Source organism: Mercenaria mercenaria, chromosome 12 (genome assembly GCF_021730395.1).
Source record: "Mercenaria mercenaria strain notata chromosome 12, MADL_Memer_1, whole genome shotgun sequence".
Lineage (NCBI taxonomy): Eukaryota > Metazoa > Mollusca > Bivalvia > Venerida > Veneridae > Mercenaria > Mercenaria mercenaria.
Window position 1 is genome coordinate 28,670,000 of NC_069372.1, and position 27,170 is coordinate 28,697,169.

General features: G+C 36.9%; 1 protein-coding gene across 3 annotated transcripts in view; it reads left to right on the forward strand.

The window, feature by feature from the left end:
* The window catches only part of LOC123533718 (zinc finger and BTB domain-containing protein 24-like), a 101,635-nt gene that overhangs the window by 47,486 nt on the left and 26,979 nt on the right, over positions 1–27,170 (forward strand). Inside the window, exon 4 of one of the 3 annotated variants that reach the window (XM_045315516.2) lies at positions 8,539–16,359. The exons of the other annotated variants lie outside the window; for them this stretch is intronic. Within the exon in view, the coding sequence (XP_045171451.2) occupies positions 8,539–10,463 (1,925 nt within the window). The 3' untranslated portion in view covers positions 10,464–16,359. Of the gene's footprint in view, positions 1–8,538; positions 16,360–27,170 lie in introns of those variants that run through there. 3 annotated transcript variants of the gene reach the window in all.

The following is a 27,170-nucleotide window of genomic DNA, read 5'->3' on the forward strand; positions in this document are numbered from 1 at the left end:
ACTAAAAGCATTCTCTAGTCAGTAACTATGAGCACTAAAAGCATGCTGTTGTCAGTAACTTAAGAGCACTAAAAGCATGCTGTGGCCAGTAACTTAAGAGCACTAAAAGCATTCTCTAGTCAGTAACTATGAGCACTAAAAGCATTCTCTAGTCAGTAACTATGAGCACTAAAAGCACAACTTAGAGCACTAAAAGCATGCTGTGGCCAGTAACTTAAGAGCACTAAAAGCATTCTCTAATCAGTAACTATGAGCACTAAAAGCATTCTCTAGTCAGTAACTATGAGCACTAAAAGCATGCTGTGGCCAGTAACTTAAGAGCACTAAAAGCGTTCTCTAGTCAGTAACTATGAGCACTAAAAGCATAACTTCAGAGCACTAAAAGCATGCTGTGGCCAGTAACTTAAGAGCACTAAAAGCATTCTTTAGTCAGTAACTATGAGCACTAAAACATAACTTAAGAGCACGAAAAGCAAGCTGTGGCCAGTAACTTAAGAACACAAAAAGCATGCTCTAGTCAGTAACTAAGAGCACTAAAAGCACAACTAAAGAGCACCAAAAGCATGCTGTTATCAGTAACTTAGGAGCCCTCCCCCTTCTCTTTCACTTACTTTTATCTTGTGCTTTGTAGTATTCATACTCCTTGACCAACCTACTGATTGATCCAACCCAAGGTATTATAAACAGGTGCCTGCCTGTGATGAAATAACACTTAGAGGGGAACCTTGGGTCATCTCATCCTCTACCATTGAAAGCTGAAAAGTTGCCATATGACCTATGATTGTGTTGATGTGATGTTAAACACAACAACAAGGTACATGTACTTAGTCTTGAATTTTCATCAAGAAACACAGAATTATGACAGTATTTCATATGTTCTCATGTTGATAAGTCATTTCTTCCCCCATTTTTAGCTCACCTGAGCCAGAGGCTCAGGGTGAGCTATTGTGATCACTCACCGTCCGGTGTCCGTGAACTTTTACTTTAAACGACATCTCCTCATAAACCGTTAGGCCAATTCCATCCAAACTTCACAGGAATGATCCTTGGGTGGCCCCCTTTCAAAATTGTTTAAAGAATTGAATTCCATGCAGAACTCTGGTTGCCATGGCAAACGAAAGGAAAAACTTAAAAAATCTTCTTGTCCAAAACCACAGAGCCTAGGGCTTTGATATCTGGTGTGTAGCATCATCTAGTGGTCCTCTACCAAAATTTTTCAAATTATCCCCCTAGGATCAAATATGGCCCGCCCCGGGGGTCACATGGTTTATATAGACTTATATAGGGAAAACTTTGAAAATCTTCTTGAACAAAACCACATGGCCTAGGGCTTTGATATTTGGTATGTAGCATCATCTAGCGGTCCTCTATCAAGGTTGTTCAAAATATCCCCCTAGGGTCAAATATGGCCCCGCCCCGGGGGTCACATGGTTTATATAGACTTGCATAGGGAAAACTTTGAAAATCTTCTTGGCCTAATATGGAAAAACAAAATTAAACATTCTTGAAACTCCTAAGAATTGGTCAGAATGTTTTTCTTGATGACCTATAGGTCAGGTTTGAATCTGGGTCATGTGGGGTTATAAACTAGGTCACTCGGGCAAATCAAAAGAAAAGCTTGTTAACTCTTTAGAGGCCACATTTTTGACCCTATCTTCATGAAACTTAATCAGGATGTTAATATGACCTTTAGGCCTAGTTTGAATCTGGGTCATGTTGGGTCAAAAACTAGGTCACTAGGCCAGATCAAAGGAAAATCTTGTTAACACTCTAAGAGACCACATTTTCAGTTTGAAACTCATAAAAATTGGTCAGAATGTTTGTCTTGATTAAATCTAGGTCAAGTTTGAATATTGGTCATCTTGGGTCAAAAACTAGGTCACCCTGTCCAATCAAAGAAAAACTCGTGTGTGCAAAAGGGGCTGCATTTTTGACTGGATATTGGTGAAATTTGATCAGAATGATTTTCTTGATAAAACCTAGGTCAAGTTCGAATCTGGGTCATGTGGGGTAAAAAACTATGTCACTAGGTCAAATAAAAGAAAATGCTTGTTAATCCCGCACCACGAGTGGTGGGGGATTATAGGAATGGTCTCCGTCCGTCCATCCTTCCTTCTGTCCGTAACATTTCGTGTTCGCTCTGTATCTCCTAAACCCTTTGAAGGATTTTCATGAAACTTGGGTCAAATGATCACCTCATCAAGATGATGTGCAGAACCCATGAGTAAGCCATGTCGGCTCAAGGTCAAATGTTTGAGCCTTCCATTTCGTGTCTGCTCTGTATCTCCTAAACCCTTTGGAGGATAATCATGAAACTTTGGTCAAATGATCACCTCATCAAGACGATGTGCAGAACCCATGAGTCAGCCATGTTGGCTCAAGGTCAAGGTCACAACTTGAGGTCAAAGGTTTGAGCCTTCAGTTTTGTGTCCGCTGTATATCTCCAAAACCCATTGAAGGATGTCATGAAACTTGGGTCAAATTATCATCTTATCAAGACAATGTGTAGAATTTATTAGTCAGCCATGTCGGCTCAAGGTCACAAGTCAAGGTCAAAGGTTTGAGCCTTACATTTTGTGTCCACTCTGTATCTCCTAAACCCCTTGAAGGATTTTCATGAAAGTTGGGTCAAATGATCACCTCATCAAGACGATGTGCAAAAATTATGAGTCAGCCATGTTACCTCAAGGTCAAGGTCACAACACTGGGTCAAATGTTTGAGCCTTCCATTTTGTGTCCGCTCTGTTTCACCTAAACCCCTTGAAGGAATTTCAAGAAACTTGGGTCAAATGATCACCTCATCAAGACGATGCGCAGAACTCACGGGTCAGCCATGTCAGCTTAAAGTCAAGGTCACAGCTCGGGGTCAAATGTTTGAGCCTTCCATTTTGTGTCCGCTCTGTTTCTCCTAAACCCCTTGAAGGATTTTCATGAAGCTTGGGTCAATTAATCACCTCATCAAGATGATGTGCAGAACTCATGAGTCAGCCTTGTTGGCTCAAGGTCAAGGTCACAACTCAAGGTCAAAGGAGCCCGCCCGCTTAGCTCAATAGGTAAGAGCGTTGGTCTACGGATCTCGGGGTCGCGAGTTCGATCCTCGGGCGGGGCGTATGTTCTCCGTGACTATTTGATAAACGACATTGTGTCTGAAATCATTAGTCCTCCACCTCTGATTCATGTGGGGAAGTTGGCAGTTACTTGCGGAGAACAGGTTTTTACTGGTACAGAATCCAGGAATACTGGTTAGGTTAACTGCTCGCCGTTACATGACTGAAATACTGTTGAAAAACGGCGTTAAACCCAAAACAAACAAACAAACAAGGTCAAAGGTTTGAGCCTTCCATTTTATGTCTGCTCTGTATCTCCTTAACCCCTTGAAGGATTTTAATATGACTTGGCTGTAATATTCCATTTATCAAGACAATGTGCAGAATTCAAAATTCACCCCTGCCAGCTTAAGGTCAAGGTTACAACTTGATTGTTTAATGTTTACACCCTATACCATCAACCCTTTCACTGTCCATTACAATGGGCTGGGGATATAGCTGTCTTTAAGACTGCCTTGTTTACACTGAAAAGGCCACATTTTTGGTCCAGTCTTAATGAAAATTGAAAAATCACTTGGTCAGACATGTTTACGCTGTTATTGTGTGTTACTCAGGTGAGCACCCTTGGGCCATCTTGGCCCTCATGTTCTTTTAGTAGATTTTGACAATCACAAAAAATTTAAATACATTGTTTTGTGTTCATTGTACAGGAATGAATTGCAGAGTAATCAGCATGTTGTAAGTTAATAAAGTTGACTGCAACACCAACATGTAACACTTCAAAAATATTAATGAAGGGTGTTGTTGTGGATATATGATTATACATAAAAATATTAATGAAGGATGTTGTTGTGGATTATACAGCCATATTTGTTCTCTGTTGTTGCTTCACTTGTTTTTCATTAATTCAGGAGAACATGAATGAAGTTCTGGTTGTTATAAATGTGAGTATGTTTTTGTATGAGAGAGATGTTGTATTTTTTGCATGACTTCTTTTTGGAGGACTCAAGATCTTGGTCATTGAAAGAAGGAGTTTCTTTTCTATATTATTATTGTTTTCATTTCCATGTGTTAAACTTGTGCATGGATGCTTATTTCAAAGTGCTTTTACAGATTCAACCTGCATGATTTATGTGTTATTGTCAGACAGTATTGTTTTTAGTACATAGCACACTTTTCCATTGCACTTTTACCTTGCAGACTCAACTTTTTAGCTCACCGTCACGAAGTGACAAGGTGAGCTATTGTGACCGCTTGATGTCCGTCGTGCGTCAACAATTTCTAAAAAAATCTTCTTCTGTAAAACCACTGGGCAGAATTACACCGAACTTCACAGGAATGATCCTTGGATGGCCCCCTTTCAAAATTATTCAAAGAATTGAATTCCATGCAGAACTCTGGTTGCCATGGCAACCAAAAGGAAAAACTTTAAAAATCTTCTTGTCCAAAACCACAGGGCCTAGGGCTTTGATATCTGGTGTGTAGTATTATCTAGTGGTCCTCTACCAAAATAGTTCAAATTATCCCCCTAGGGTCAAATATGGCCCCGCCCTGGGGGTCACATAGTTTATATAGACTTATATAGGGAAAACTTTGAAAATCTTCTTGTACAAAACCACAAGGCCTAGGGTTTTGATATTTGGTGTGTAGCATCATCTAGCTGTCCTCTATCAAGATTGTTCAAATTATCCCCCTAGGGTCAAATATGGCCCCGCCCCGGGGGTCCCAAGTTTTACATAGACTTATATAGGAAAAAAAGTTTAAAAATCTTCTTGTCTGAAACCACATGACATAAGCCTTTGATATTTTGTTTGTAGCATTTTCTTATGGTCCTCAACCAAAATTCTTCAAATTGTACCCCTGGGGTGAAAAGAGGCCCTGCCTTGGGGGTCCCATGTTTTATATAGACTTATATAGGAAATAACTTTAAAAATCTTCTTGTCTGAAACCACACAACCTAGGCTTTTGATATTTGGTATGATGCATTGCCTAGTAGTACTCTACCAAAATTGTTCAAATTATGCCCCTGGGGTTAAAAGAGGCCCTGCCCCGGGGTCACTTAATTATTATATGAGTTATATAGGAAAAATACTTGCAAAATTATCTGATCCTATCTCCAGACTGTTTAATAATAATTACCTGATGACCCTAAGTATTATGATGTCACTTGACTGTGGCCTTGACCTGCTGACCTACTTTCTTGTTTTTTAAGATACAGCCTTGAAATTTTGATGACATGTACAGTTTTGCACACCGATCATAAAACTGAATTGCATTGACTATGAATGTGACCTACTGACTTTCTTAATATTTTAGCATCAGTTTGACATTTGAAACGTGTTGCTCATATTATTCAGGTGAGCGATTCAGGGTCATCATGACCCTCTTGTTTAAATTTCATTTTTATCTCAATAAAAGTTTTACATACTAGTTTTTCCCTGTAAATCTCAATTGCCCCTTTAAACTGTAAGTTGAAGCCTGGGTTACTAGGTCGGTGGATGTTGCTGGGTCATTGAATGGTTGTGCAGGCATTGAAATGAAACTTGGTCAGTACATAGTATGTTGGCATAGCAGATTGGGTCAAGGTCACTGTTACTGTTAAAAATAGAAAACTATAGGGAAAAAATATTCAGTATGTCCAGTAAAACATTATAGTGAAAGCAAGTTACAGTTTACAGTGAGCCATCCATGAAAATTAATGTAAAATGTTTTGCAAAAGAAAAGGTAACAGCTTTCAGTGAGGGAGGTATCTCAAAAATTTAACTATTTTTAGCTTGACTATACTAAGTATGTTGAGAGCTATCCTACTCGACCCGGATTGGCATCCTTCCATGTCCACCCCTTGGTTAAAGTTTTGATGCATATTTCAAGATCAAATGCACTCGGAGAAAAAGCTCAGGAAAAATCTGCCCTTTGTGCTAAGCTGGACTCAAAATTGGAAGGAAAATTGAAATAACTCAAAACAGTGTAATGAAACAGAGGGGGGTATAAGAATTGTCATGCATTTTCTGAAGAAGTTGATAAATTGAGATATAGCCCTAAATATTGCTATAATGTCCCTAAAAAGTCCCTAAATAATTCCAAGAAAAGTCTGTATGAACCATGGGTAATTTTAGTACTCTAAAACGTTCTAGTACTTATTTAGTGTTTTGATAGACTTGATCTCTATATGTGTTGTTACTAAATACGTTTTAAACGTCCAATATCTTTGTCCACATTGGAGTCATTAAACATTCCAGTGACAGCTCCAGCTTCCTAATTGAAATAGTTATGAGACAGCTCGTGTTGGACTGCTGTGTGCTTTCCCTTGTATGAAAAAGAGGTTTGTAGGGTTGTATAGAATTTGGATGTCAGAGGCTGCAGGTTTGCAGTTATAACATTCAAACCTCTTTCGCACTTGATTAATGGAATATTTGAAGAATCAAAAAGAATAAAATTACCTTGTTTATCTACAAAATACAATGAAAGTGAAATATTTTCCAGTTTTGACTGATACCCTGCACTTTGAAGTGAATTTAAATGGAGATAAACATATTGGTGCCTTTGTATGTTATAATTTTGTAAAGAAGTTTGTTGTTTCAGTGGTTGTTTTATATAAATATACAGCAGGATATTAGGTTTTTTTTTAGAAAGCATATAGTCGCCGCTTCATCCGTCCATCCCACATTTATTGTTCGGGATATTTCTCAGCAGCCATTGGTTGGAATTTTAAGTGAAACTTCATAGGAAACTTCACTATCAAGAGGGGATGAGCATATTGTCTTTGTGTTCCGGTTGGATGATTTTTCACCCAGTAATGGCCCTTTGATTATTCAACAATAGTATACTATAGTACAATTCTTGTCTGATATATTTCTCAGCAACTACTGGTTGGAATTTAGCGGAACTTCATAGTAAGCTTCACTATCAAGAGGAGATGCGCATGTTGTCTTCATGTTCTGGCCGCTTTTTCACAGAGTTATTGCCCTTTGCTTATTCAACAGAAGTATACTCTAGTACAATTCTTGTCCGGAGTATTTCTCAGGAACCACTGGTTAGAATTTAGCCATACTTCATGGAAAGCTTAACTATCAAGAGAAGATGTACATATTATCTTCATGTTCTTCACCCAGCTATTGCCCTTTGATTATTTAGCAGTAGTATACTATAGTACAATTCTTGTCCATAATATTTCTCACGAACGACTGGTTGGAATTCAGTGAAACTTAATAGGAAGCTTCACTATTAAGAGGAGATGCGCATAATATGATTGTCTTCTGTTCTGATCAGATGATTTTTCATTGTGTGGCATAAATGTTCCCTATAATGAGGTGACGTATTATTCGCAAGACCCAGACCCCTAGCTCCAAGGTCAAGGTCACACTTAGAAGTCAAGGTTAACATGGTCTGTTTCTTTTCTGGTCCATAACTCTGCCATTTATCAAGGGATTTGAAAATAATTTGACACAAATGTTAACTATATTGAGAAGGTGTGTCTCGCTTATGACCCAGGTCTAACAGGTCAAGTCACAAAATGATTCATACCTAAACTATTCTGGCATATTTTTCGCAGACAACTCTAAGGCATGCTTTGGGGGCATTTGTCACTAATAGCGACTACTCATGTTTATTGATATAAATATTGCATCATCATTCTTACCAATACACACCCCATCTAGATAGATATGTTTCTCTTTTCATTGAGAATACTGCTTAAAGGATTTTGACTGATTTGTCTTCTTTCCCTCGTCAGATTTTTACTTAAACAACTTCTTATGAACCACTTGATGGATGTTAACTAAACTTAGTCAGAATGGCCCATCCTTGTATGAACCTACATCAAACTCAGTTTGTTTGATACGGTTCAACTTTGCAGTAAGTGTAATCACCGATGAGACTTAAAATCAGATAATCACTGCTGAACGCGAAAAGGTGGAAGTCTTCATGTTCCATTCTTGCCTTTTGTTACAAACTTTGATTTTCAATAGTGTGTTGAGATTTTTAGTTTACTTGATGTTTGAAAATTTTGTTGCATTTTCAGTTTTAGTTTAGAGCAGAATTTTTATGTATTAATCTTGTTTTCCTCTTCACTCCCTTTAAGTTTTTTTTCTTCTGCTGTTTTTACTTCTTCGATGTATAGTCATGTTAGTACGGATAGAATGTGTCCATTTATGGTGTAAGAGGGGAGGGACATAAAAAGAAACCGTATCCATGTACATTTTATTCGTTTAAATTGCCAGAGGAAAATAATTAACAGTTTATTTCTTTCTTTTATATTCAGCTTGATTATATGAAGACTTTTCAAGAGAGCTTAACATATTTATTTCCTCTTTTAAAGCTGTGAAAAATGTAGGGAAGAAAATGTATATTTAGCAGATACAAAAGAAGACACAACCTTTTTATGCAGGTCTTTAGTATACACCTTGCTTTATATCTTTATTTATGTCCTTATTTTTTGCATGTATTCTGTTTTGTTTGTGCTTATTTTCATGCCGATGTTGTTTTGTTGCAGATGAAGTCAGGGATGCGGGGCCTGTATGTCTGACGCTGCGCAAACCAACATGGGCACGAGAATCGCAAATTGAAGTTGTAGAGCAATACCAACACAGTATTGAGGAGTACAATCCTAAATCAACAAGACAGTTCACACAGCCAAACTGGAGAAGTCGCTCAGAGCCAGTCGGAAGACAGAATGCTGTTGCCCATGTGAAACAAGAATTAGTGCCACTTCAGGTCATCCCTTGTGCTGATAATTCAAACAGCTTTGAGGTTGCAGTGCGGGAATCCATGGAACCTGCAGATGAGAAGTTATATGATAATAGTTCTCTTGTGGATGATGATCGTCTTGGATATAATTATGTATTGAATAGTCTTGCCTCAAGCCCAGGACCAGAAGGGCAACGGTCAAACAGTCTTCCATCAAGTCCAGTACAGGTGCCAGTTAATTATCTGAAATCCAACCCGTATACCATATCATCAGACGAGGAAGAAGCAGAAGACTTAACCATTTCTACTCCAGACCAACCTCATAACTTATCAACGTTAAAACCTCAAATACAGTATGCTGGTAGCAAAGGACAAGACACTCTTGTAAAGTATGATAGCAATGCCAATGCTGTCCCAGTCACCCAGTTTCCAAATGGACAGTTTATTTCACAGACACCAGTAGCAATACCTCAAAATCTGATTTTTCATGATCAGCAATCATCAAACAACCTCGTAGGACAACCACAGGTTCTCCATTTTGCTCAAAGTAATCAAGGCTCTGCAGCTCAAATGGTAACAAATAGTGGGAAAGAGCTGTCTCGTGGGAATCCCCCGCCATTGCTTGTGACTGGTATGCCACCATTGCAGTTGGTCAATATACGTGGACCACCACCACTCACCTCACCTATTTTGATAAGACCAGGACTCCCTGCACCAAATACAACTTTCAAGTTTCATAATACTACACCTCAGATGTTGGCTGCAGCAAATGCAGTTGTTTCACCTCCAAACAATGCATCTCAACAGAGAGATGTTACCAGCCCGGTAAGTGCTGGACAGAGCAGTGATGGCACATCGCCTCAACAGCTGAAAAGGAAACGAAAAAGACTGGAGGATACAACTGTCTTCCGAGACCCACAAGAAGCCTCACTACCATTCAATGGGCCCAACAAGTACAGGTTCTATTGTGATGTCTGTGACACAGGTTTCACAAGGAAATACACCTTTAATCGTCACAAATGCAAGGGACGAGTAGAGAAACATTATTGTCAACTTTGCGATAAGGCCTACCTCTCGAAATACAAGCTGAAGGATCATATACTGGTAAAGCATGAGGGTCAGACGGTCAGCTGTCCAGAATGTGGCAAGAGGTTTTCATCACGCTCATCAATGGAAATGCACAAAAAGCAACAGCACGAGGGACAGTACAGTATCTTCTGTAAAGTCTGTGGGAAAGGATTTAACCACACGGGGCATTATTATGGTCACATGAATAAGCATACCAACACCAAACCATTCTGGTGCCAGCAGTGTGGAAAGAGATTCTACGGCTCCTCATACCTTCATAATCATAAGCAGGTGTGTCGAGGAAATAACGACCTCAACTACTCCTGCTCGATCTGTGAGCGAAAATTCAAATGCGAGCTGTACTTAAAGAAGCATATGAAGATTCATGACAACACACCTATCATCTCTAATCCAAATGTAACTAAAGTAAAAGATGAAGATCTCGCAAAGGCTGGTGTTAAAGTTGCCGATCCTACGACGGTGAATGGCGCAGTATTTCCAGAAACTGGTCAGCCAGTCTTTCCAAATATTCCAGATGTCTCTGATTCTAATTCGAACTCTAATTCTGGAGCACTTCTGATTGATGAAGAAAGTCAGATGGAGATAGATTCATTCAATAATGAAACTGCTGCCATTGGTGCAAAGCAAGCTGTGGTAGCATGAGACAAACATTTTTTAATGCATTAATTACTTTTTCATTTGAACCTGTGTTTTTTTCCCTGCTTCTTTTTTTTGGTGTTGGATTGTTTGTGATTTTTCCTGCTATGCCCTTGAGAGAGATGGACAGAGATAGTCCTTCCTGGCCCCTTTTAAAACAGTGTTGACAGTACATGGACATAATCCAAAAAATTCAAAAGGCATTCAGTAATGGCATTTTTCATCAAGTGAAAGGAAGTGGATCTGGAAGGGCATTAGGACAATTTTCATTTTGCTTGTACTTGAGATATAATTGTGTTTAGAATTTTAGTTGATTTTGTTTTCTTTGTGTCTTGACCTCATTGGATATGACTAGCTTTATTTTTTTTTCTGCTAATGCCTATTTTTGTAGATGCATGAACTGTTACTGATGCTAATGAATGAATTATGTTTTCTTTTATACAGAATGCATTTTTATGAAGCTCTGATGTTATGTTATTAAGACAAATGATTGTAATGCAAAAGTGTTATATTTGATAATGTGTAAAAAAATTCTTTTTAGGAATAATTACTTTAGAGAATAGATAGCAAATGGCTCTACTTTTCACTCAAAAACTATTTTCTCATCTAGTTGAGCTTAAAGTTGAATTCACAAATATTACAGCCCTTAAGAGTTTCATATTTAGTAAGATTAAATTGGAATTGTTTAATCATAGAATTCAATGATTAGCATGTTTGTAATGGAAAATAATCCTAAAAAAATACCCACACAGCACTTTTTTTGGATAAAATTTGGATTTTTGCATAATGATAATAGTGGTATTTAGATGCTCTGTAAAATCCCATTACATTTACTTCTAAAAGGTTCTAAAGAGAACAATGGGAGAACAGTGGGAATGTCAAGATTTGATTTGCTGTTAGGAACATTACGAATTGAATGGCAAGATGATGTAATATATGTATAAGTGTACATATCTGTGAGAAATGAGCATCTCCGAGATAACTCTACAGACATTGTTTTTGAAATTACCTCATTATACCACCTACATACAAAGCATATGGCAGTATATTACGAGTTTCACACATCTGTCTTGAGTAATACCTCAAAAACTGTTCAATGCTTTTATAAATATCCACTGTTATAATAGGGCAAGATACATGCTTAACTTAGGTCAAGGTCACACAAAGATAAAAGATGGAATAGTTATATTTTATGTCTGCTCAGTGTCCTCTAAACTGCAGGAAGGATTTTCATAAAGCTGGCCTCAATTCTGTTGTTAACATCAAGAGGACAGGCAGAGAACATAACACAGGTCTGTAGATCTAAAGTCAAGGAAAGACTTGGAGGTTAAATGTCAGAAAGCCTGATTTCTTTCATCCATATTTCTGCAAGGATTATCATAAAACTTGGACCCCATGAAGTTGACATGCAAAGTGCAGCATGTTTGATAAACTGGAAGTAGTGGTGTGATGACATTTATCAAGATAATGTAGAGTAAATCTTGGACTCTGCATACAGAAATAAAAATCATTTTATGGCAATCCATGAGTTAATTTTTTAATTGGCAATGCTGTTATCTGTTTAAGGTTAAAATGTTTGACACAATAAATATCACCTAATAATGTCTTGAAATTGGCTTGAAATCTGTCGATCTGTTTTAATCATGGGCAGATATTTCAAAAACAAGCACACAACTATATATTTTATTTCACTATATAAACCACATGTTTATATACGACTTGAGAAGTTTCATTAAAATCTACATTGTAGAAAAATTTCTTATCAAAATAATGATGATCCAAATTTTTCAAATCAGTCTAGTCAAATATAAAGCATACAACTCTATCTGTTTTTTTTACCAAATCTAAGTATATTCTGAGGTATTGAAAAATCATGGTTTAATTGTATTCTACATTGCAGAACCGCAATACAGAATTACCTTAAGCTTATGCTTGGACACTATGTATTTTGGTATAGGAATATATTAGCCTCTCCAAAGACTCTGTTCTCTGTCTCAAGTTTATTTAGAGATCTTAGCAATGTACTGTTCATAGTTTGCACCTAATGATCTAGGTCTTGTACTCTGCATGGATTAGTTTCCAGTTTCATTAAAATCCTTGCCTAGTATATTGATGGACACTGAAATCATTTTGTCATACCAGAGGTCTGCTGTGCTTCTCTGGAGACCACATCAAATGAATGAGGTAACATAAAATAAGCAATATGCTCTTGTGCTCTTGTTTTTAAAATGTGTTGAGAAAAGTGTGGAGTGGTGATGAGAAGCTTGAAATACCAAAGATAAAGATACTATCTACATTTAATTAGCATTAGCTTTCACATAGTTTTACATTTTTAATAAAAGAAATCTTGAAAAATTTGAAAAAAAAATGATTTAACATTTTCATACCCTTGCATCTGTGTACATTTGATCATGTACAAACATATATTTTTTCAATGAGTTGCGGTGTTGTTTTAAATTATGTTCTTTATTTACTTAACAGAAATATTTTTGTATATTGTAGAATGTTAACTTTTGCCAAGTGGCCTTAACCAAAGGCTCATAATGAGCTGTTGTGACTGCATTCTGTCTGTGAGCAGATTTGCTTTTGGCAATGAAATATATACTTATTTCAGTAACTTACATATAACCCTATTCAGGTGAACAGCAGTTTACTCTGATACAATTCCGGCAGTGTTATTATCTGGGCATTATTTTCTTCTAACCTCTAGTGTACAAAGTTTTAGAACTGCTGTTACCTTGTTAAGATTTTTTTATTATTGATTTTTTAGAAAGAATTCTGTTGTATTATATATATACATTTGTATTCAGACAGTATTTTCTAGCAGTTTGATGAATAAAGCAATTTTGTACATTTTGTGATTTTAAACAAACATTCCATACTTTGTGAGTTTTTATAAAGATGAGCTATGTATATATTTGAAATGTTGTGTTTGCGAATGAAATTTGTTCATTTTTACATTTTTGCACTAAGCTTTTAAAAAGCAGTTTTGAGACTATGAAAAGTACAATTTTGTATCACACACTACTTCCACTAACTTTCTGATCAAAACTCTAAAACACAGGTCAGAACATTTTTCAAAGAATCTAGAGAAGCCAAGGCAACACAATCTGCTGTAAGTTGTTCCAGCTTGAGAGGTTCTTGTTTAATTTATTAATATTTGAAGGCAGTAGATGCATGAAAGAATGTATAGGCGGTCAGTACTATATTAAGAAACTTGATGTCTGTTGTAACAGTGTTAAGGTAAATTGATAAATTCTCAATGTAGAAAGGTTAGTGGAAGCTGGGTATATGTGCCATGTAGAGTCTCTTCCAATAATATCCAAGTCTTCCACTAGGAGGTATGTTACCATAGCCTAGGTTCTATCTGAGATAGATTTTTAGTTGATTCCTGTATTTTTATTGGCCATCAACATAAATTTGTATTGTTATGGTCAGTGTGTGTAATGTTAAGGACCATCAGAAATTTCCCTTTTTGTTACTGAATCTTCAAAACTATATTTGTATCATAGTGTTGGACTTTTATGATATTTCTTTGTAAATACCTCAAGCTTAATACTTGCTCAGGGTAGCTTCGGAAGTTAGCAGTGAAAGTTTTTTATAACTAAAAGCTTGATAACTGTTTTTTTTTTACTTTTCCATGATTAACTCCCCCTGAGCACAAAGTTCTCCAGGGTGAGCTGTTGTGAATGCCCTTTGTCTGTCATTGCACGTCAGCAGTTGTATTGTCAACACATTTTAGACTCATTTCTTGAGCATCTCCCAAGAAACTTACGCAGAATGTATATTTCTGTAAGATCGTGGTCATATTTTGTAATGGTTGACAACTAAGTTATATCCCTTGAAAATTGTCTTATCCAGAGTCCACATTTTCTATCTGATACATGTGAAATTTGGTAAAATGTGTGAAGTTTGAAACTGGGTCATCTAGTGTGAAAAAAGGTTAACATTAGGGACCACATTTTCTATCTTATCGACACAAAACCTGGTCAGGATGTTCATTTTTATGAAATCTATGATTATCAAGGGTTAAACGTACTAAGCCTGGTCATAGAATAAAGTTTTAAACCCTCCAGAGCCACTTTATCTACTAGATCTACATTGTAAGAATTTCAGTCTTTATGAAATCAAGATTATTGTTTTTCATTCATTATGCTTTTTGTAATTGATACCTATGATGAGACAGTGTACCTTGACGCTTTTGTTGAACTTGTATCATTTTTTAAGGTCAAGTTCACATGGTTTGTTTCCTGTTTACCTGTCTGAGGCATATCCATCATATTTTTGTACTAAATTCAACAGTTACCTTTAATAATTCTGTGCATCAAGATTTAGGTCAGGTGAGCGAGTTGGAACCTGTCATTTTCGTCATTTACTATTGTTGTTGAATGATCTTTTTAAAAATGAAATATGCATAATACATTATTAGCTCACCTGTCACATAGTGACAAGGTGAGCTTTTGTGATCACGCAGCGTCCGTCGTCCGTCCGTCCGTGCGTTAGTCCGTCCGTCCGTAAACTTTTGCTTGTGACCACTCTAGAGGTCACATTTTTTGTGGGATCTTTATGAAAGTTGGTCAGAATGTTCATCTTGATGATATCTAGGTCAAGTTCGAAAGTGGGTCACGTGCCATCAAAAACTAGGTCAGTAGGTCTAAAAATAGAAAAACCTTGTGACCTCTCTAGAGGCCATATATTTCACAAAATCTTCATGAAAATTGGTCAGAATGTTCATCTTGATGATATCTAGGTCAAGTTCGAAACTGGGTCACGTGCCATCAAAAACTAGGTCAGTAGGTCAAATAATAGAAAAACCTTGTGACCTCTCTAGAGGCCATATTTTTAGCTCACCTGTCACAAAGTGACAAGGTGAGCTTTTGTGATCGCGCGGTGTCCGTCGTCCGTCGTCCGTCCGTGCGTCCGTGCGTCCGTAAACTTTTGCTTGTGACCACTCTAGAGGTCACATTTTTCATGGGATCTTTATGAAAGTTGGTCAGAATGTTCATCTTGATGATATCTAGGTCAAGTTCGAAACTGGGTCACGTGCCATCAAAAACTAGGTCAGTAGGTCTAAAAATAGAAAAACCTTGTGACCTCTCTAGAGGCCATATATTTCACAAGATCTTTATGAAAATTGGTCAGAATGTTCACCTTGATGATATCTAGGTCAAGTTCGAAACTGGGTCACGTGGGGTCAAAAACTAGGTCAGTAGGTCTAAAAATAGAAAAACCTTGTGACCTCTCTAGAGGCCATATTTTTCATGAGATCTTCATGAATATTGGTCAGAATGTTTATCTTGATGATATCTAGGTCAAGTTCGAAACTGGGTCACATAGGGTCAAAAACTAGGTCATTAGGTCTAAAAATAGAAAAACCTTGTGACCTCTCTAGAGGCCATATTTCTCAATGCATCTTCATGAAAATTGGTCAGAATGTTCATCTTGATGATATCTAGGTCAGGTTCGAAACTGGGTCACGTGGGGTTAAAAACTAGGTCAGTAGATCTAAAAATAGAAAAACCTTGTGACCTCTCTAGAGGCCATATTTTTCATGAGATCTTCATGAATATTGGTCAGAATGTTCACCTTGATGATATCTAGGTCAAGTTCGAAACTGGGTCATGTGGGGTCAAAAACTAGGTCAGTAGATCTAAAAATAGAAAAACCTTGTGACCTCTCTAGTGGCCATATTTCTCAATGGATCTTCATGAAAATTGGTCAGAATGTTCACCTTGATGATATCTAGGTCAAGTTCGAAACTGGGTCATGTGCGGTCAAAAACTAGGTCAGTAGGTCTAAAAATAGAAAAACCTTGTGACCTCTCTGGAGGCGATATTTTTCAATGGATCTTCATGAATATTGGTCAGAATGTTTACCTTGAAGATATCTAGGTCAAGTTCGAAACTGGTCATGTGGGTTAAAAACTAGGTCAGTGAATCTAAAATAGAAAAACTTGTAACCTCTCTAGAGCCCATTTTTCATGAATCTTCATGAATTTGGTCAGAATGTTCATCTTGATGATATCTAAGTCAGGTTGGAAACTTGGTCACAGTGGGGTCAAAAACTAGGTCAATAGTCTAAAAATAGAAAAAAAACCTTGTGACCTCTCTAGAGGCCATATTTTCAATGGATCTTCATGAAATTGGTGAATGTTCAGCTTGATGATATCTAGGTCAGGTTCGTAACTGGGTATGTGCTGGACAAAAACTGGTCAAGTAGGTCGAAAATAGAAAACCTGTGACCTCTCTATAGGCCATATTTTTCACGAGTCTTCATGAATATGTTTGAGAATGTTCACCTTGATGATATCTAGGTCAAGTTTAAAGTGGTCACGTGCCTTCAAAAACTGGCTTATTAGGTCAATTAATAGAAAACTTTTGAACTCTCTAGAGGCCTATTTTTCTAATGGATCTTCATGAAATTGGTCAGAATTTTTTATTCTTGATGATATCTAGGTCACCATGTGCTCAAAACTAGGTCACTATGTCAATAATAGAATATCGATGTCATACTCAGTTGAACACTTGGTCATTTGAGATAGGTGAGCGATTTCAGGACATCATGGTCCTCTTGTTCATGGGATCTGTATGAAAATTGTGATCAGAATGTTTCATCTGATGATATCTAGGTCAAGTTGAAGTGGGTCACGTGCCATCAAAAAAAGGTCAGTAGGTCAAATAAACTAGAAAAACCTTGTGACCTCTCTTAAGGCCATATTTTGTTCATGGGATCTGTATGAAAGTTTGGTCTGAATGTTATCTGATGATATCTAGGTCAGTTTGAAACGGGTCATGTGCGGTCAAAAACTAGGTCAGTAGGTCTAAAAATAGAAAATTACCTTGACCTTTAGAGGCCATACTTAGTGATGGATCTCTATAAAAATTGGTCAGAATTTTCATCTTGATGATATGTGGTCATGTTCGAAAGTGGGTCACGTGCCTTCAAAAAAGTAGGTCAGTAGTCAAATAATGAAAAAACGTGACCTCTCTAGAGGCAAATATTTTCATTGGGATCTGTATGAAAGTTTGGTCTGATGTAAATTTGATGATGTATAGGTTCAAGTTTGAAATGGGTCAACTGCGATCAAAACATAGGTCAGTTGGTCTTGAAATAGAAAACTTGTGACCCTCTAGAGGCCATACCCTTGAATGGATCTTTCATGAATTGGTCAGAGTGTTCACCTTGATTAGATATCTAGGTCAAGTTTGATACTGGGTCACGTGCCTTAAAAAACTAGGTCAGTAGGTCAGATATAATAAAAACCTTGTGACCTCTTTAGAGCCATCCCATTTCATGGGATCTGTATGAAAATTGATCTGAATGTTCAATTGATGATTCTTGGTCAAGTTTGAAAACTGGGTCAACTGCGGTCAAAACTAGGTCATAGGTCTAAATTATATAAATTTTTTGACCTCTCTAAGCCATATTTTTCAATGGATTCATGAAAATGATCTGAATGTTACACTTGTGATATCTAGGTCAGTTTCAAAACATGGGTCACGTGCGATCAAAACTAGGCCAGTTAGATATAAAATAGAAAACCTTGTGACCTCTTAAATGCCATATTTTTCACGGATCTTCATGAAATTTGGAGAATGTTCACTCTGATGATATCTAGGTAAAGTTCAAAATGGGTCAGTATCTTCGAAAACTAGGTCCATAGGTCAAATAATAGAAAAACCTTGTGACCTCTCTAGAGACCATATTTTTCAATGGATCTTCATGAAAATTGGTCAGAATTTTTATCTTGATAATATCTAGGTCAAGTTCAAAACTGGGTCACATGAGCTGAAAAACTAGGTCACTATGTCAAATAATAGAAAAAACGACGTCATTCTCAAAACTGGATCGTGTGGGAAGAGGTGAGCGATTCAGGACCATCATGGTCCTCTTGTTGGATTTTTATTGGTTAAAATTTTCATAATAGACCCAAGTTTGCATAATTAAAATGGGACTTTTTTATACTTAATATCAGTAGGTTTAAAGACTGAAGATTTTTTTTGTTAGTGTAGTGGACTTGAATTGTTCACACTAGAAGTAACAAGGATGGAATTTGTTCAGTTGTTGATTTGAATTTTGGAGATCTTCAGTTCATTTTGTAACAGACTTATTAATAACTACTTTTTTTTAAGTTTCCAGTAGAAAAATTATTTTGTTTATATCATTGTTTTACCAGTAAAGTAAAATGACATTGAACAACATGGAAATTTTTGAATTGCAGCGTTTTTTTCAATCCGAACGTCAGCCTCAGTTCCAATTGCAAATAGTATATTTCATTCACAAAGTTATTTTTCATTTCTTTTTCAGCCGAAAACTGTACCTATGAAACATTTGAAACACATGGCAGTATAAGACTATACTGACATTGTTTCTTTAAATGCAAAATTAAAAAAAAAAAAATCACTTTTTAACATTTTTCCAAATTACATAGCTCAAAGCCCCGTTGGAAAAAATATTTGCTTGGAAGGAAATTTATATACATGTATCTTGTATCTTTAAAGGCTTGTTAGCTCACCTGTCACAAAGTGACAAGGTGAGCTTTTGTGATCGCGTGGCGTCCGTCGTCCGTCCGTGCGTTCGTGCGTGCGTAAACTTTTGCTTGTGACCACTCTAGAGGTCACATTTTTCATGGGATCTTTATGAAAGTTGGTCAGAATGTTCATCTTGATGATATCTAGGTCAAGTTCGAAACTGGGTCACGTGCGGTCAAAAACTAGGTCAGTAGGTCTAAAAATAGAAAAACCTTGTGACCTCTCTAGAGGCCATATTTTTCATGAGATCTTCATGAAAATTGGTCAGAATGTTCACCTTGATGATATCTAGGTCAAGTTCGAAACTGGGTCACGTGGGGTCAAAAACTAGGTCAGTAGGTCTAAAAATAGAAAAACCTTGTGACCTCTCTAGAGGCCATATTTCTCAATGGATCTTCATGAAAATTGGTCAGAATGTTCACCTTGATGATATCTAGGTCAAGTTCGAAACTGGGTCATGTGGGGTCAAAAACTAGGTCAGTAGGTCTAAAAATAGAAAAACCTTGTGATCTCTTTAGAGGCCATATTTCTCAATGGATCTTCATGAAAAATGGTCAGAATTTTTTATCTTGATGATATCTATGTCACATGTGCTCAAAAACTAGGTCACTATGTCAAATAATAGAAATAACGACGTCGTACTCAGTTCAACACTAGGTCATGTGGGGATAGGTGAGCGATTCAGGACCATCATGGTCCTCTTGTTTTAAAAATGTGTTGCAGAGAAAGTCCCTTGTTGTCTGTAGGAAATTAAATCTGTGCTTCCATGGAATGGTAAATTTATTTAGGCTATATACCAAAATCTGTATAGTGTGTAGATTATTATTACAGAAGCTGTAAAATTGTTGATGTATTTTGTTACATGTCATGTGATGATATTTTTTCTTTACAAACATTCCTTTTAAAAGAAAGTTATGCAAGACAGGCATTTACATTCATCTATGCAAACAATTTTATATAAGTTAAAATTTGTAAATACTTTGAAATTGTATATATTTGTATATATTTAGAGACTGGTTTACATTTCATATAAAACTTGTTGTTTGATATATAATGATATGAATGATTGTTTTTGTATATTTGATTATATTGCTCTGTGATGGCTCTCTGGTACTGAAAGGGGCTCATGATATGACCTTGCTTTTTACAGAAAAGTGACAGCACAACAGCAGCACAGCAAAACTACCAAATGGTCAACTGATACCATGAATTGAAAATAATGGCTTTCTCGCATTGCCTGAGGTCACAGCCTTCACATATCATGGCTTTTACCATTGCCTAAGATAATATCCTCTTTAGATAGCCTTGAGTCATGGCTTTCTGTCATTGCCGGAGGTCAGATCCTCATTTGAGAGCCATGGTCTGCCTGAGGTCACATCCTCTTTTGAGGGCCTTGAATCATGGCTTTCTGTCATTGCCTCAGGTCACGAAAAAGTCATCTTCTTTGAGAGCTTTCTGTCATTACCTGAGGTCACATCCTATTTTGAGCGCCTTGAGTCATGGCTTTCTGCCGTTGCCTGAGGTCACATTCTACTTTGAGAGCCTTGACTCATGGCTTTCTGTCATTGCCTTAGGTCACATCTTCTTATAAAAGCCTTGTCATGGCTTTCTGGTTGCCTGAGGTCATATCCTATTTTGAGAGCATTGACTCATGGCTTTCTGTCATTGCCTTAGGTCACATCCTCTTATAAGAGACTTGAGTCATGGCTTTCTGGTTGCCTGAGGTGATATCCTATTTTGAGAGCATTGAGTCATGGCTTTCTGTCATTGCCTGAGGTCACATCCTCTTCAGAGCCTTGAGTCATGGCTTTCTGGTTGCCTGAGGTCATATCCTATTTTGAGAGCATTGAGTCATGGCTCTCTGTCTGCCTGAGGTCACATCCTCTTTCGTGAGCTTCCTGTCATTGACTGAGATCACATCCTCTTTTGAGAGCCTTGAGCCATGGCTTTCTGTCTGCAGGAGGTCACATCCTCTTTTGAGAGCTTTGAGTTATGGCTTTCTGTCACTGCCTTGGGTCAAATCCTCTTTTGAGAGCCTTGAGTCATGGCTTTCTGTCTGCACTGGGTCACATTCTCTTTTGAGAGCTTTGAGTTATGGCTTTCTGTCATTGCCTTAGGTCAAATCCTCTTTTGAGAGCCCTGAGTCATGGCTTTCTGTCTGCACAAGGTCACATTCTCTTTTGAGAGCTTCGAGTTATGGCTTTCTGTCATTGCCTTAGGTCAAATCCTCTTTTGAGAGCCTTGAGTCATGGCTTTCTGTCATAGCCTTAGGTCAAATCCTCTTTTGAGAGCCTTGAGTCATGGCTTTCTGTCTGCACGAGGTCACATTCTCTTTTGAGAGCTTTGAGTCATGGCTTTCTGTCATTGCCTTAGGTCAAATCCTCTTTTGAGAGCCTTGAGTCATGGCTTTCTGTCATTGCCTTAGGTTAAACCCTCTTTTGAGAGCCTTGAGTCATGGCTTTCTGTCTGCACGAGGTCACATTCTCTTTTGACAGCTTTGAGTTACGGCTTTCTGTCATTGCCTTAGGTCAAATCCTCATTTGAGAGCCTTGAGTCAAGGCTTTCTGTCATAGCCTTAGGTCAAATCCTCTTTTGAGAGCCTTGAGTCATGGCTTTCTGTCATTGCCTTAGGTCACATTCTCTTTTGAGAGCCTTGAGTCATGGCTTTCTGTCATTGTCTTAGGTCAAATCCTCTTTTGAGAGCCTTGAGTCATGGCTTTCTGTCATTGCCTTAGGTCAAATCCTCTTTTGAGAGCCTTGAGTCATGCCTTTCTTTCTGCACGAGGTCATATTCTCTTTTGAGAGCTTTGAGTCATGGCTTTCTGTCTGCACGAGGTCACATTCTCTTATGAGAGCTTCGAGTTATGGCTTTCTGTCATTGCCTTCGGTCAAATCCTCTTTTGAGAGCCTTGAGTTATGGCTTTCTGTCATTGCCTTAGGTCAAATCCTCTTTTGAGAGCCTTGAGTCATGGCTTTCTGTCTGCACGAGGTCACATTCTCTTTTGAGAGCCTTGAGTCATGGCTTCCTGTCATTGCCTTAGGTCACATTCTCTTTTGAGAGCCTTGAGTCATGGCTTTCTGTCATTGCCTTAGGTCAAATCCTCTTTTGAGAGCCTTGAGTTATGGCTTTCTGTCATTGCCTTAGGTCAAATCCTCTTTTGAGAGCCTTGAGTCATGACTTTCATTACCTGAGGTAACAGCCTTCACAGATTAGATTAAACATGTATTATGCTATTTGTTTGAGTTTTTAGCTCACCAGAGCACAAAGTGCCTGTGGTGATTTATTGTGACCAAGCTGTGCCCGTTTTGCATGTGTGCATCCGTCCGTCCGTCAAGTCATCCATCGTCAGCAATAGTGTTTAAACGACATCTCCAAAACCATTGAATGGATTTTGATGAAACTTGGTGTGGATGTTCCTTGGATGGTCCTCTACCAGATTTGTTCAAAGGGTTCCGCTTGGTTGCACATAGGGGCTGCCAGAGCTAAAAATAGAAAAATCTTCAAACAACACCTCCAGAACTAGTGGTCAGATTTTGAAATAATTTCACACAAATGGTCCTTATGTCATCCTCTACCAAGATGCACCCCCGCTTAGCTCAATAGGGAGAGCACAGACTCCTGGGTGAGGCGTATGTTCTCCGTGACAATTTGATAAAAGACATTGTGTCTGAAATCATTAGTCCTCTACCTCTGATTCATGTGGGGAAGTTGGCAGTTACTTTCGGAGAACCGGTTTGTACTAGTACAGAATCCAGGAACACTGGTTAGGTTAACTGCCACCGTTACATAACTGAAATACTGTTGAGGAACGGCGTTAAACCCAAAACAACCAGCTCTACCAAGATTGTTCAAATTCTACCGATTCATCATAAAACATGGCTGCCAGGGGGTATGGTCACTTTTCCCTATATGTATTTAGTGAAAACTTTAAAAAAAATTCTTTTGTGAAACTGCTTGCCAGATTTAAAAATAATCTAACACAAATGGTCCTTGTGTGACCCTCTACCGAGATTGTTCAAATTATTCCGATTCATCAAAAATCATGGCTGCCAGGGGGCATGGTCACTTTTCCCTATATATATATAGTGGAAATTTTAAAAATCTTCTAGTGTAAAACTGCTGGCCTGATATGAAAATAATTTTACACAAATGGTCCATGTGTGACCCTTTACTAAGATTGTTCAAATTACACCAATTGGTAAAAAAACACGGACGCAAGGGGTTGTCGTCACTTTTCCCTAAATGTATATAGTAGAAATTTAAAAAATCTTCTCATGTGAAACTGCTGGCCCAATTTTAAAATGATTTTACACAAATGGTCCTTGTGTGACCCTTTACCAAGAATGTTCAGATTATTTTGATTCGTCAAAAAACATGGCTGCCAGGGGGCGTGGTCATTTTTCCCTATATGTATATAGTAGAAGCTTAGAAAATATTCTTGTATAAAACTGTTAGCCCAATTTTAAAATAATATCACACAAATGGTCCTTGTGTGACCTTCTACAAATAGTGTTCAAATTTTTTTTATTTGTTAAAAAACATGGCTGACCAGAGGGCATGGTCACTTTTTATCAACAGTTTCTTTAAACAACATCTCCAAAACCACTGGATGGATTTTGATGAAACTTTGCACAAATGATCTCTGGGTAGCCCTCTTTCAAAATTGTTCAAATGATCCCGGTTCATTGAACATATAGGTCTTTTTTGTTAGAAATACGTTTTCAGCTATCGGACTTAACAGAAGTTTTTCTCTATAGAGCTTTGATATTTGACATGTGATATAAGGGTGTGACTCTCTACCATAATTGTCCAAATTATTGCCCTAAGGTCCAAAATGGCCATGCCCCTGTGTGTGACATGCACTTACTATAGGCTTTTATATATAAGAAACTTCGAAAATCTTCTTTTTGAATCAATAATAGCTAGAGCCTTGATATTTGGCATGTGATATCAGAGTTGTACTGTCTAGCATAATTGTTCAAATTGTAAGTTCAAAAATGTGTGTGACATGTATATAATACAGGCTAACATAGAAGAAACCTAACTCTGTACTTGTACCATTACGTTATACAAACACACTTGAAGCCTTGTACACAGATGAGCGTTTTAGGGTCAGTGACCCTCTTGTTTTTGTATTCTATTCAGAGCAAGAAAATTATTAATGTTGAAATATTTTATTGATATAAAACTGTACTGTGTACTTGAAAATTCTGGCCAGGTTTGTATTGAATGTTTCCTCAAACCCAGATAATTTACAAAGCAACTTTAGCTTAAAATTGATGCAAAGCTTGGAGACAAACGTTGATTTTTTTGGACCATGTTTCTTTTTTTGTTGTTGATAAGTTTTTAGTTTTAACTATTGCAAAATATCTTAATATTAAATTGTGATAGTTTTGTTTGCATTCCATTTCATTTTGTCTCCCACATGAAGCTCTAGATTTGTCACAGTTTACATTGTTTACTCAACTTGCTGTATACATTAGACTGAATTTCACCAAACCTCACAAGTGATTAGTTGAAGCATAGCTGTGCATATAACCTTCATATTCTGATCAGATTGTTTTAAACAAGAGTCATAACCCTTGATTTGTCAAATTCTTTTTTGTATGCTACTTCTCCTATACCACTGGTTAGAATTCCACCAAAGTTCACAGGAGTTACCTATGTAAATTTGTGGCATTTTACAATTTCTACATGGTAAATGGTGGGAGACATCTTTTTCGTGAAAAACAATCTAGTTTGACTGTAGTTTTATAAGATGATGAAGTTTTTTTTACTATAGTTTAAAGATATACTAGCGCATTACTTACTAAAAAGGCTACAAAGTTATTGTTCTTAGATGTAAATAGATACATTCTGTCACTGATAGTAAGTCTTTAAGCTGTGATGTTTGTACTCTATATATTTGAAAAGATGTTTATAATGAAACTGTATGTTTAGCCTTTAATTTCTATATCATTTTACTTTTTTCATATTTCAGGGCATTCAAAATATTTTTCAGTGATGTATAGTTGTATTTATCTTTAAGAACATCTCACTCTGTATTCATTTCTCTTGTATTTGTACTCAAAAATTAACTCTGTTTGTATGCAGCTATGTTAAGCAGAACAATACTTTATAACAAAATTAATTTTTCTCCTGAATTTAACAATTATGTAAGTTGTAACAAACAAGGACAAGAAAGAAATAGAAATATTTCTGAAATTATTGCATTTCTCAGCATCAACATTGAAGAGAGCTTGTAGGCATTTGACTGCTGTGATTTTGGTAGTGGTAAATTTCAGTTTCACTATTTAGTAGAACTTTAATTGTTGACTGATTTACATCCCTGGCCGCTAACATTACATTGTAGGATTTGAACTCACTGTCAGCAGGATTAATTAGTAACATGTATACTGTGCCATGTTTAAGTATGTAAATCATGTAACCACTCAACCATGTAAGGAGTGTGGCCGCTCAGTGGTAAATTTCCACTCTAATCAAGGATTAAGATGTAAATTAAGAAGGCATTTCATGGTTTGGGTGAAAACAACTATTTTAGTGGGATATGAATTTGTAGATTTTAGCTGTTGCAGACAAGATTTGCAATTTTATGTTTCTTGGGATTTATGTGGAATGACCAGTCGTGAAATCACAAAAAAATAGTCAATTCACAATAACGTGTAGAAAGATTATTCTGGCCAAAATCTGACAAAAATTTAACCTTTTTCTGCTGTAATTACTGTCCAGGAGTGGATAATTTTCAAAATTATATATTGATTATGTTGTACTAATACTTCTACATTGCATGTTAATGGATATGAAAACTAAGCAGTTGTGTATCCATATTTCTGATTGGTTGATACTCTCAGTAGTGTCTTGTCAAACATCTCTACAAAAATGGATGAAAATATGGCAAAATATAGTTTAATACTGTAATAGAGTTAGTTAACACAATTTTATATAATAAATTGAATTATGGCAGTAGTGTAAGAAATGTTAATGAACATTCAAGATGAAATGGTTTGCTTTTTCAAAACAGGTTTTTCGGTATGTATAGGGAAGAATAAACAACTTTTATCATTTATCAATGTAAATTCATCATGTATCTTAAAGCTTTCTACAGCAAACACTTTAGTGTTGTATTTACCTCGGGTTGCAGTTTTTCAGGTAGCACAGTATTTCAATCATGAAATCATTTTTACATTTACCATCAGAATAGAATCACTTAAAAACAAAAAAGAAAAAAAATGGAAAAGTTTTCTACTATTTCCACTGGAATAAAATCATTCTGTTCTATTTGTTTTATGTGTAAAAACCTAACATTGATGAGAGAGTTTTGTTGAGTCTGCTTGCAGTAAGCTGAAATTCCTGTTTCGGGTCAGTGTGGTGTACCCCTGTCTGTGTGTGTATCTGTCCATGCTATAGCTTGGAAGTCGAGGTCACAGAGGTCAGGGATTGTAGGTCATTTTTCTTGTCCACTCCTTAACTTTCTTTATGCATGTATGAACATCAAAATAACTTTGCACAAGCATTTACCATAGCAAGACAACATGACTTGTTCAAGTCCCTTAAAGGTCAATATCACACTTGAGAGGTCAGGGATTATAGGTCATTTTCTTGTCCAGTTTAAAAAAGATAATAGGTAAGGGTAGATTTCTCGGAAGCACAGAGCACCACAAACACAGCCTCAGAGCCACGCATTTGCAAAGTAGGCCCACAACAAAAAGAAGCTGTAACGGAAAAATATTATAGACAATGTGTTGCATGCAAGACCAACTCTTCTAGCATCACAATTAGGGATTTTACAGCTATAACTGCTGTATAAATAGATGAATATTTATATAACTTGTCATAAACATTCAGTTTTATTGGATGCTGTGTTGTATGTAAGACCTAGACCTCTAGCTCAAAGGTCAAGTTCACAGAGCTCTAAGATTTATTTTATTTTTAGCTTGACTATTTCGAATAATACTGTGAAATTATTTTTGTTTGCGCAGGATGAGTTTTCGCGTTGCGATGTGCAAATTTAAGACTGCTATTATTTAACCATTTCGTAAATAGTTATCTGAATTTATTTCCTGTCTGAAATATATGTATGTTATAAGACCCGTATATTTCAAAGACCCATATATTTCAAATTTTCAGTTTATCGGCAGTTAAAGCTTGTCTTGATAGGAACTTACTTGTTTTTTACCAAAA